Genomic DNA, 12828 nt, shown 5'->3' on the forward strand with positions numbered 1-12828 from the left:
TACTAACTGATGTATTTTATATTTGCCATGATGACAGTAAATAATATTAGAGTAGATATTCTTCAATACAGCTTAAAGTGACATTTAATGACTTAACTAGGTTAATTAGGTTACTACAGTAGGCAGGTTAGGGTAATTAGGCAAGTTATTGTATAATGATGGTTTGTTCTGTCGACTATCGAAAAAAAATAATAGGTTAAAGGGGCTAATAATATTGACCATAAAATGTTTTTTTTTTAAATAGAAACTCCTTTTATTCTAGCCAAAATAAAACAAATAAGACTTTCTTCAGAAAAAAAAAAATACTATCAGACATACTGTGAAAGATTTCTTGCTCTGTTAAACATAATTCGGGAAATATTTTAAAGATATGTATATATATATATATATATATATATATATATATATATATATATATATATATATATACACATACACAGTTGAAGTCAAAATTATTAGCCCCCGTTTATTTTTTTTCATCAACATAATTAGGGAAATATTTAAAAATAAATATATATTCATAGTAGTATTATTCATATTTATAGTATGTTCATAGTAGTATTCATATATATATATATATATATATATATATATATATATATATATATATATATATATATATATATATATATAGTAGATTAATCAGTTTTTGGATAGTTTTGTGGTCTAAAATGAATAAATTGTGCTCAAACAGGCAGAATTTCTGTTATGTCTGCCTTTTTTGTTTCTTTTAAGGCATGTAAAATAATTGCAGTTACAATGTAGCCTTTAAACTATTGAGAAACACTTGATTTGCTTTAATATAGATGCAGTTATGAATACAATTGTATTATTAAAGGTAACATTTCTTGCATATTGCATAATTTGTTTAGATTTTGGACGATTTCTGTTGTGGAAAACATTACAACAATCTGGTAACACTGTTTCTCGTCTTCAAATGTATAATATTGTTCTGAGCTATGCACGACTATATGTGGGGAAAATATATTTTTTAATAAATGAACTTGGATGTAACTAATTAGATAACATCGCTAGTTTACAGTACAGGCTTTATTTCTAACGTTAGTCTGCAGTCATTTACTGCAGGAGATGGCTACCTTACTTTTATAAAGGTTCTAAACAAACCTCTAATCTAAATCAACAAATCTTCAACATTTGTTTACTTTTTACTTACGGAGTGGAAAACCGCAGTGGACCTTGGGATTGAGAGCATAGACTGTAAAAAATAGATCGCGACATACAATGACCCCAACTTCAATGAATAATTTAATAATAAAAAGATCAGCTAAAAATATTTTTTAAACTTAGTAATTTAAATGTAGTATTTTTAAAGTAATAAATAAATAAATAAATAAATAAATCAGTTTTAATAGGCATGATTACCATAAACTGGGCAATCGAAAATAATTTCACACATTAAATATAAAGTAATTGATAACATATTTATTAACACCAACTAATCTCCAATAAAAAATATTTTAAAAATACATTATGCAGCATTAACCTACAACGTTGAACTGCACAGTTGAACTCATCAGTAAACTCACCGGTGTTGCAATTTGACCAATAGCTGAGCAATGTTAAACTCACCGTGAAATAAAAGTCACGTTGACCGAGGTATATTGTCGTTTACAGTGGTCTCGACCCTTTTTACAGACGCTTTTCATGAACAAAACAAACATCACATATTTCTAAAAAGAAAACTGCGATAATAGGCGTAAACAAGGTTTAAATATTGCGTTGGCGTCTATTAGTTATTATACAGCGTCTGCTATCCTATGGAAAAAATTAAATAAAATAAAATTGAATAAAAAATACTGCGTCTGGTACCCTGTGTCAACAACAACAACAATAACAACAATAATAATAATAATCAAAATACTGCGTCTGGTACCCTGTGTCATTAATAATATTAATCAAAATACTGGTAGGCTACCCTGTGGCTATAATAATTATATTCAAAATACTGCGTCTGATGTGTCATTAATAATATTAATCAAAATACTGCGTTTGGTAGTGTGGCTATAATAATATTTAATAAAAATATTTTTTAAAAAGCGTAGCATCGGGTACCCTATGGCAAAATAAATCGTGCTAGAGACACGAAAATGATTTCCTATTGAAATACATTGGATGGAAATTCGTGCAGGGTGACACGAAAAATGAGGGAAATTCGTGCTCATGAACACGAATCAATAGATTAAATTTCGTGACTATTTCACGAACTGCCGTGAGACTGGGTTGGAACATTCCATAGGGCATATTTTCAACAGGAAATATATTGCATCATTCAGATCTTCATTGCGAAAACCAAAGGAAAGTCTTCTCATTTTATTTTCAATATATTTGATGATATCTTAACTGTGTGAGAGATGTTTAATCTCGATATACTCTCCTGTTACTTAAGTTATTTTTCAATGTTATTAATTCATTTTAAAAATGCATATGTTTGATAATTCACTAAAACTTGCTCCATATCCTCGTGCTATTAGCATGTGTGCCATGTGGCTATTTAGCAAGGATTTGATAATTATATGCTAAAAACTGTACCCTCAGTACTGTTATTTATATAAGTACCCTCACAGTACCCTCAGTCCTGTTATTTATATAAGCCATAGCAAGACTGAGTAATAGTGGCAGGAGTGAGTTGCATTCTTTGCTGCATATATAATAATGCAAAAACATTGTTAATGTAAGATGATTTACTTGAATCTTTAAGGTTTTAGTTACCATTACCTATATTGTAAATATACACTCACTGGCCACTTTATTAGGTACACTTGTCCAACTGCTTGTTAATGCAAATTTCTAATCAGCCAATCACATGGCAGCAGCTCAGTGCATTTAGGCATATATACATGATCAAGACAATCTGTTGTCACCAGAGCATGCTGAACACACAGAGTGTGTGGTTATTCATTCCTGTTACTGGGTGTTTATTTCTGTTATTGAATTTATTTTTATTTTTTTAAATTAGGTTAAATGACTTTTTGTAGTCTGTGTTAAGTTTATCATTTATACAATAGTTGACTTAATTACATGATTAAAACATTTTACTCTTGCACTTTGGGTCAACCTGTATAATTAAAAAAATGGCTTTGCATTTTTTTAGATACACATTGTGGACATATTTAGTATTTTTAATAACAAATATAAATTATTCAAACATTTTACCAACTATTTCTTAAAGGTAAACACATTTGTGAGTGGAAGACAAAATAATTTCAAACTAATCATCTAACTTGATTTTTGGTAACAGGACTAAGAAAATAGATTCTTTCTCAACTTTATTTATTTATTTATTTTTATTTATTTTTTATTGCATTACAACACAATTACAATAAGGTAAAATTGACCTTAACTATCAGAAAGAAAGAACACCTATTCTATTAATTAAAGTTTTTTCAATAAACTAAACAGTCTTCTTCCACATTTTGATTGTATCAACTTTAAAGATTTAGAGTATAGCCAAAATTCTTTTTGGAAAACTAAAAATAGTGGTTTTGTTTTTAAGCCACTTGCATTTATGAATATAAAATTTCCCCAAAATTAGAATATTATTTAATACAAATTGAATATTAACATCTTTCCCTAATAAACCAAAGAAAATATTGTTAAAATTGGGAGGACAACTTGTGAGAAATCTTTAACCACTCGAATGAATCAGGCCTAAAGGTTCTGCTATATAAACATAAAAAGTGCAGTCATTTTAATGTCATCCTCACAGAATGTACACTTGTTATGATCAAAATTAAATCTATGTCTGATAAAATCTGAAGATGGGTAAATATCATTAAACCTTCCCCAACTTTGAAACCTTAAAAAAAACAAAGGTACCTGAGATTGTCCATTATTCATTTCATACAGTTAAATATGTGTGTTGCTGGATACAGTGTTGAAAAAAAGATGACAAAAATAAATTAAATTTTAAGAAATTACAAAAGCAAATGTTACCTATTCGGTGGATATTAAGTTAACCTAAACCCAGGTACTTCCTCACCCTTCATTTAGAGGCGCTAGAATATCCTTTGACTGACTGTTACAAAACAAAGCGAAGAAGTCGTTCTGTTCTCTGATTGGTCGTTGCGTTGCTCAGCGGTATTATGTTTGTTAACGTAACTGTCAACAAAGTATGAAAGCTTTGATTAACTGATAATATGATTTAGTACACTTTAAATGTGAGGAATGAAGAATAAAAAAGTGAAACCCTCCAAATGTGTAAGCAACAGGAAAAGAGGTGAGTTGCACTGACTTCTGTGGTTCGTGTAATTGTCGCTAACGTTAATCCACCAGTCTTTTAAAGAGATTTAAAACTTAACCAGGACAAAACATGCGTCTCTAAACGTAGTGAGCTGCCTAACTAGACAGCATCTTAGGGTACATTTGAGGCAGCCCAAGTGAAGAATTGGCTAATGGTTATTGTTGTTTGATGTTACGAAAATCAGCCATGGATTTACTACAAACAAAACAAAAAAACAACAACATGGTTATTATAGCTCGACTATGGTAAACATTCATTACCCATGGTTTTGCTACTCAAACCATAGTTTAAACATAGTATTTGGAGTGTAATAGGTTTGTAAAAGTGCTAATCACTCTGCTAAAGGCATGGTTTCTGGACTTTTACCATAATGAACCAATGGTTAAGTTTTATAACCAGGATCTACAATAACATTTATAGTAATACATAAAACAAACAAACAAACATACATGGTTATTTTTAGACTATGGTAATTAATAACGTTCTTGTTACACTAAGGATAGTTTAACTATGGTAACGTACTAACTGTTTGTACAGATGATAATTAATCTGCTAAAAACATGCTTGCTGCACTTCGCCATGATGAAACAATGTTTAAGTTTTATAACCATGGTTTAACAATAGCATTTATTGTAAAACTGTGGTTATACAAATAATAACCTGATAAAATACCATGGTTACTATCATAGCAAAGCCATGATTAATTTCCCTAGCCATAGTCATAGCTTTCATAGTAAAAAACGTGATTCTACAATTGTAATCAATCTGCTAGAATACTCTCTGGTTACTACATGTTTACCAAAATAAAACAATAGTTAAGTTTTATAGCCATGGTTAAATAACAACATCTATAGTAAAACTGTTGTTATACAAATGATATTTTGTAATATACATGACAAAATAACATGGTGACTACCATAGTAAAACTCTGGTTAATTTTCATATATTTACTATAGCTTTAACCATAGCTTTTGTAACAAAACTGTGATTCTACACTTGTAAACATTTTGCCAGAATACTATGGTATGTACACATTTACCATATTAAAACCATGATTCATTTTCACAGCTATAGTTTAACCATAGCTTTTTTAGCAAAACTGTGATTCTCTATTTGTAATCGATCTGCCAGAATTCTTTTGTGTCTTCACATTTACCATAATAAAACTATGGTTCATTTCATGCTTTTGTAGCAAAACTGTGATTCTACATTTGTAGTCAATTTGCCAGAATACTCTGGCTAATAGCTTTTGACATAACAAAACCATGGTCAGTTTCCCTAAACAGATATAAAAGCCATAATTTGATTAAATATAATTTATTAATAGTGCTCAAATACATATCCGGTTTTTAAGTGATGACGTGTTTGTGACGTATGTAATACTGTTTCTGGGTCCAAGCCACCATTCATTTGAGTGGAGAAATCCTTCGTTTATGGTCACTTTTTATTCCTATCACACATTAAAGTTAATTCTACATAAAATCATAGTGTACTCAACAATCTCTGGGCTTGCTGCATAACAAATACTAAAATTTTAACAATTTATAAAACAATGAATCACATTCTGGCCATCAGATATTAGGCATGGACATATATATTGCGATCGTGACTTTCGAAAGTATTAAATCGCTTTGTAAACGTTTATTATTACCAATTCATGAATCTCCCCATTCAGTTGAATAGAGCGCTTGGACCCGGAAGCCGCTCCGCGTGACGTCACACTTAACAAGCGCATATAATTTACATATGTTGAAATGTTCAGTTGTGTACATTTGCTGATTTTAGCCCTACTCCTTTGTTTGTGATGTTTTGCTCCACCTCTATTGGACTGTTTTAAGTTATATTACGAGATACTAAAGTGAAAAAAGACAGAGCCACACAGTTTATTGACCTGAGTTTATTGTTATACTGCATGAGAATTTAGTAAAAACCGTTAATTGGAACGAAACCATGTTTAATTTTCATAACCATAGCTTTTTATAGCAAAACTGTGATTCTACAATTGTAGTACTATGGTAACAACACATTTACCCTAATAAAACCATAGTTATTCTCTATAAGTGTTCACTTTTACCATCCACTTTCAACTTTTTATTATGATCGTATTTGTTCTCCGCTCTCTGCAGTGCTCAGCGACGTGTCTCCGTCCACCAGCATTCCTCCTCTGGTTGAAGGCCAGCTAAGATGCTTTCTGAGAGTGACGGTCAGTAAAGCGCTGTGGACCATCATCAGACCTCCACCTGTGACTCTGATCAGACTTAGATGGTGGGGAGAGTCTTCAAACGGCACTTTCTTTAGGCCTAGAGATGGACACGCTGAACAGAAGGGGCTCAAATCCACAGCTCGCTTTCCTGTTCGATGTGGACCAAAACAGCTGACTTCTTATTTAACAGGTCTGATTGTTTGTGAATCTATTATCTAACTTTATATAAGGCAGTGTGTGTGTAGCTTAGTCTTTGATTATGATGTAAATGTATGTTTTTCGTTTGCAGATATGGGCTCGCTGGTGCTAGATGTGCTTACAAAGGTTGATCATTTGCCTATAGCTCGAGCTCAGATTCCAGGAATCGCCCGGCTGTCTTTTTCACACTCCATAAACGGATATTTCACTCTTGTTTCCCCGACATCAGAAAAACTCGGAGAGCTTCAGGTGAATGAGATGCTGCTGAACGATTTGTTGTGTTGTAACTAGGGTTGTAACGGTATGAATTTTTTACGGTATGATAATCGTCTAAAACAATACCACGGTTTGACGGTTTCGCGGTATACGGTATGTTACAAATGTTACAAAATAATAGAACAGTGAAGCAAATTTGACTTTTTCCAAATAATATATTTTCAGTTACTATAAACAACACCACTTACAATGAACAAATAAAAAAATAAGAAAATAATAAATAATGTGCCAAAGTCCAAATAAAGTCCAAATAAACATGGTGCAAATCCTCAGTAAAAAAATAGATATAAATATTTACTATACTATAAATAGTTACATAACGAAACTAGATTCAATATGGAACATCCTTAGGTTTTATGTGCCAGCATGGATATGGTTGTCTGTGGATATGGATTTGGATATGGTTGTCTGCAATGCAGACAAACAGCTGCACCTTCATTTGCGTCTTTTGAAAACAGCAAGAGCAGCAGTTCGTCTTTGCTGTGTCACTGTTTTGTCATGTTTCTGTGCTGCTGTGCATGCAAAAGTACTTAGTATGAGAATTATTTCATGCAAATGCATTCATGCATTTTTTTGCGTTTTATTTAGCCGCGCATAAATGTATGCCTATCTCTCATTCCGTGTTGTTCAAAAAGCTCATGTTGGTCCACAAACAAAAGCGAAACCTATGCTTATTGGTTGTGATATAGCGAGTTTGAACCAATCTGGGCATGGAGGAGGGACAACTGGAATGTATCATGTCTGGTTTGTCCGGAGACACAGTGACGAGCGTTTCTTTGTCAAATCAGCATTGTCAAATTTTGATGACGTAACCGCACTGATTCCGGAGCCTCTGAAAGTCCGCAAATGTTATGTGATAAAGCACTGGAAAGCTGAGATTCTCTTGTTTATGCCAATCTTTGAATTGTATGAATCGGATCAGCGGGTCAAAAGTTATTAAACATTTAAGAGCAATACTTATTTTTAGCCGCGAGCAGCTGTCTTGGTCTTTAAGGGTTAAAACCGTTGATATGCAATTGTTCATGGTATGATAATCGTGCACGTTCAAATCGTGGTAGACCGTCATACCGGTATATTGTTACAACCCTAGTTGTAACATACTGTAGGTTAGGGCTGCATGATATTGGAAAAAAACTGATATTGCGATGTTTAGTTTTTCTGCAATATATATTGCAACATGAACATAATTTAAACAGACAACTTGAATAGGTTAGTTTTGAAAGACTTCATTTTATATTGATTGGGTGGATTTTGTGAGACAGATAATCAGCATCAATCAAACATATAGCGTTTTCTGGAAAGTCTTACTTTATTCAGACACAGAATAAAAAAAAATCTAATGTAGATAAATAACACTGCATAGGCTTCATTGTATAAAAAATGAACAACTGACCCATGTTAAAACTACAAATGTTATAATTTTTTATGCACAAATGGTTTGAATACACATCTCACAGTCATAGGGCTTAAAAACAAAACAAAGCAAATGAAAAACGGTCAATCTATTAAAGCCTTTTAAAACTTTAAAATGTGGTTCCTGGTCAATAATCCAACTTCAACTTCTTAATGGACGAATAAACTAAAACTAAACTTCACCGGACATTGCAGATCTTGCAATGTGACTATTGCTTTAAATATCGATGCTGAAACTACATTGTGCAGCCCTTACATAGGTTTAGTAAGTTTGTGTTTATTTAGCTGGTCAAATTCACAGATAAATATGTGTGGATTAAATGGATAGCTTACTTGAAAATAAAAAATTCTGTTATCATTTACTTTCCATTCACTTGTCACACACTTGTTTGTGTTTCATCTGATGAACACAAAAAAAGTTATTTTGAAAAGGAAACAGGTAACATTATTTGTTTTTCTTATTGTGGAAATGAATGGTTACCAGTTTCTTACATTCTTCAAAATATGTATATTGTATATTTATATAAGAAAGAAACTCAAAGGTTTGGAACTTGAGAGTGAATAAATAGTGATTAAATATTAATGTATTATTTCTTTTAGAACAAAGACATTGTCATGCATCAAGTCAAGTTTAACACAGATTTTTTTTTTTGTACATAAAAAAATATTGACTATCATGTACTTTTACTATGATTTACTGAAGACTTGCACTTGTCAAACAGGTAAAAAAAAAATAGAACAAAATGCAGTCGGCCATGAAAAATCTGTGCATTTTATGGTCTTATCTTCACAAATGTTAAGTGAAGATGACGTATAAAAATCTATGGAAAGACTCTTATTAAGAGGTATTGAATTGAACCAATTCCTGTATAATCCCTGTAGTAAATGCTGAACTATGATTATATAATGCTTTACATGTATTGTTTATTTTTAGTTTATGTAAATGCATTAATCAATTGAACTTCATTGTAAAGTTTGAGCTTTATTATTTATTTATAATAATAATAAAATTAATGTAACAAAATAAAATTATGTAATTATATAAATAAAATAAAAATACAATTTTTTTATTTTTTATATAATTTTTTTAAATTTCTGTTTTCATTTTTTATTTCAGTAATTATAGAATTTTAGCTCATTTTATTTCATCATGTTTTATGTTCTACTGTATGTTGAATTATACATTAGCTTTTCTCATATATTATAGGTCACACTTGCCCTGGAAGCGTTAACAGAAGGATATGAGAGCAGTAGTTCAGTGCCCACTACTGATATGAGCCTCGACGCACAGACTCTTGTTGTAACCGACCACAACAAGCCAGTCCGGCCGTCCCTGGATCAGGCTCTGTTGCGTGTGAAGGAGACAGATGCCAGCAGCTCTGGACACATGCCCAGGTTTGATCATTTGACTGCTGAATGAACAAAATCTAATTGAATCACTCAACTGACATGCTTATAGGGCATAGGGCTTTTACAGCTTGGCTCAGATTTTTACCCAAACATTTTTATTAACATCACTTTTTTTTTTTAGTTTTAACATAGACACACATACACAAACAATACAGAAATAACAAAAAAAAAAAACTTAATAAATAAAAAGAGAATGGAACCAGCAGGTCACCAGAGATGTCATTAAAGACAAACAAGATAAACTTTCAGAAAACAGCCCGGAAACATTATAATGCGCGCGCTCGTTAATATAAACCACGGTTGTCTTCAACTGTTGTCTTCAACGGTCTCTTTGCTCAACAACTCTGCTGAAAAACAAAGCAAAACATTACAACAGTCAGACATAGAGCAAAGAGCATAGAATCACCAAGAGGCGACTCTCTTTAATCAGGTCTTGATTTTCCTTGTTCATGCCACTCAACCTAGTCGACACACATCGAGTCACCAACAATACATCTTAAAAAAACTTAGAAATGTAATTATTTTTCTTACAATAACACTTGTTTAAAAGTTCTCCATGTATTTACACTGACCTGGACAGCCACGAGTCAGAACACTGTTTATATTTCTGCCACGCCACAGAGCACCATCTGAATAGTTTCATATAAAATAACATTTGAATGTGCTCATCTAGTGTTTGATACTTACCAACTGTCATGTGCACACCATGGTGCGGTGCATCCGTTGTGCGACCCGCTTTAGTCCCTTTTTTGTCATATATATTTTTATTATTTTTCTAAATGATTTTTATTTTTTATATATTTCATATGTTTTTTTTTTTGTTTTTTTTTTTAGAGGAAAGGATTACTTGTATTTTCAACAAAGCAGTAACTTTGTGCCAGCTTCTTCAACTGGAATAGCTGAACATGCTTCTTCAAATAACCAGACATCTGCTGACCTTTTGTCAGGTATCTTTTGTCATTTATTTTATTCACTGAATTTAAAGACATGCATTGCCATTGCTATTATTAAACTCAACATTGTCTTCCTGAAATAATTTATTTTAATAATAATAGATAAAGTTTAATTATTTGTCAAATCTTATTATTAATTCACTTCAGTGATCTGGATTTTTTTTTAATACAGTCCTGCCTTTATGGCAGTTCTGCTGGCAAATCTAGTCATAAAAAAATAAGACAGTGCTTTACACTTAATTGTTTAATACATTTTTTGTATTTTTCCAGTCCTTTTGGAGCGTGGCAGCAAACTCAGAAATGCCATGGTGATTTCTGCCCTGAAGTCTGATGTGGAGGTAGATGTTCCTCTGAAGAACGATCCCCTGCCCCTTCCCAAGGACAACACTGCTTCTTTGTATGAACTCTTTTATTTCAGTTGTATAACTAAGAGGGGTCAAAATGAGACAATAAAATATGCAAATATGAAATCTAAATAATCATCATCTTTTTCTTTAAGGCAAGGCAGGCCCTTATCGGGACAGTTTCTGGAAAACATCCTTCAATCTGAGATCCAGCTTCCTGCTCAGGACCTCACAGACCCAAGGCAGCAAAGAGCCCACACAGAGGACATGGCTGTGGATCTGCTGCTTGGGAGGTATTAGATTAAAAATCATAAAATATGTAATTTTCCTGGTAAAGTGTTATAACTGGGTTCTCTGTTCGTCTATTAATCCAGAAAATGTGAAAAAAGACAAGCAAGTAAGTTTGTTTAGCCAATTTCTTTTCTGCAAGTTTGGGAGAAACAGATTTCAGCACTTAATATGCATGTTTCTTGCAACATCGCAACTCAAATATCATTCATTCATTCATTCATTCATTCATTCATTCATTCATTCATTCATTCATTCATTCATTTTCTTTTCGGCTTTGTCCCTTTATTAATCTCAGGTCACCACAGCGGAATGAACCGCCAACATGTTTTACGCAGTGGATGCCCTTCCAGCTGCAACCCATCTCTGGGAAACAAATGTTATTCACTCAGCAAAAATATAAATGCAACATTTTAGTTTTTTTGCTTCCTTTTTTTATGAGGTAAATTCAAAAATATAAAACTTTTTCTATGTATGCAAAAGGCCTATTTCTCTCAAAAACCTTGGCCTGGCTGAGGCACAACTGCGCAATAATCATGCTGTCTGATCAGATTAGACAAATATTTGAACAATAGGGGGCTAAAAATTCTGACTTCGTCTGTATATGTTTACATCTTATAAAAAGGGGCATAGTGGCAACACAGTGACGCAGTAGGTAGTGCTGTCGTCTGACAGCAAGAAGGTCGCTGGTTCGAGCCTTGGCTCAGTTGGCATTTCTGTGTGGAGTTTGCATGTTCTCCCTGCGTTCGCGTGGGTTTCCTCCGGGTGCTCCGGTTTCCCCCACAGTCCAAAGACATGCGGTACAGGTGAATTGGGTAGGCTAAATTGTCCGTAGTGTATGAGTGTGTGTATGAATGAGTGTGTGAGGATGTTTCCCAGAGCTTGGTTGTGGCTGGAAGGGCATCCGCTGCTTAAAGACGTGCTGGATAAGTTGGCTGTTCATTCCGATTGTTGCGACCCTGGATTAATAAAGGGACTAAGCCGACAAGAAAATGAACAAATGTAAAAGGGGCATAATATGTATCCTTTAAGTGAAGAAAATGAAACTTTGCTTACAAATATTTAACATAGTTGTTTGAATCTTTTAGAGTGAGCTTGACGTTTTGGTCTGTGGATCTTTTCATCAGTGTTAATGGATCTGTGCTGCAGTTCTGGGACGGCGAGGGCTCTCTTGCAGATTCTCTGTCTGATCACAGCAGTGTGCTAATGGACAGTGAGCTCAATGACCCTCAGTATGATCAGAGTCTTCTGGAGAACCTCTTCTACAAACCACCTGTAAGCCATGCAGTGCAACCCCATGAACTAGTTCTGCAAACATTGCTGTGTATGGCTGTAATATGTTTTCTTATTTTAGATGTCAGATGAATGTTTGGAGGAGGACCATCATAGAAAAGGCACAACAGAGAAGCCTGTGCACACAAATCCAGCCAAAAATGCCCGGTCAGTTAGTGTAATACAAGTAACAAGCCACAAAACTCAATT

The 12828-nt window shown here is 33.1% G+C and overlaps 1 protein-coding gene and 1 long non-coding RNA gene across 5 annotated transcripts in view; both read left to right on the forward strand.

Annotated features, from left to right (window-relative positions):
- The window catches only part of LOC137487733 (uncharacterized), a 753637-nt gene that overhangs the window by 9561 nt on the left and 731248 nt on the right, over window positions 1–12828 (forward strand). The window lies entirely within an intron of this gene.
- Window positions 4066–12828, forward strand: part of c2cd3 (C2 domain containing 3 centriole elongation regulator) — a 51879-nt gene continuing 43116 nt past the window's right edge. For all 4 annotated transcript variants that reach the window (XR_015509161.1, XR_015509162.1, XM_087283811.1 and 1 more), the window contains exons 1-9: window positions 4066–4237; window positions 6388–6654; window positions 6754–6911; window positions 9559–9746; window positions 10596–10708; window positions 10985–11111; window positions 11214–11351; window positions 12474–12621; window positions 12701–12786. Coding sequence is in view for 2 of the 4 variants with exons in the window: in XM_087283811.1 (XP_087139937.1) it covers window positions 4186–4237; window positions 6388–6654; window positions 6754–6911; window positions 9559–9746; window positions 10596–10708; window positions 10985–11111; window positions 11214–11351; window positions 12474–12621; window positions 12701–12786 (1277 nt within the window). In the remaining 2 variants the exon portion in view is untranslated. The remainder of the gene's footprint in view (window positions 4238–6387; window positions 6655–6753; window positions 6912–9558; window positions 9747–10595; window positions 10709–10984; window positions 11112–11213; window positions 11352–12473; window positions 12622–12700; window positions 12787–12828) is intronic.

The sequence above is a fragment of the Danio rerio genome, chromosome 15 (assembly GCF_052040795.2).
Source record: "Danio rerio strain M-AB ecotype USA chromosome 15, GRCz13ab, whole genome shotgun sequence".
In the NCBI taxonomy this organism is placed as follows: domain Eukaryota; kingdom Metazoa; phylum Chordata; class Actinopteri; order Cypriniformes; family Danionidae; genus Danio; species Danio rerio.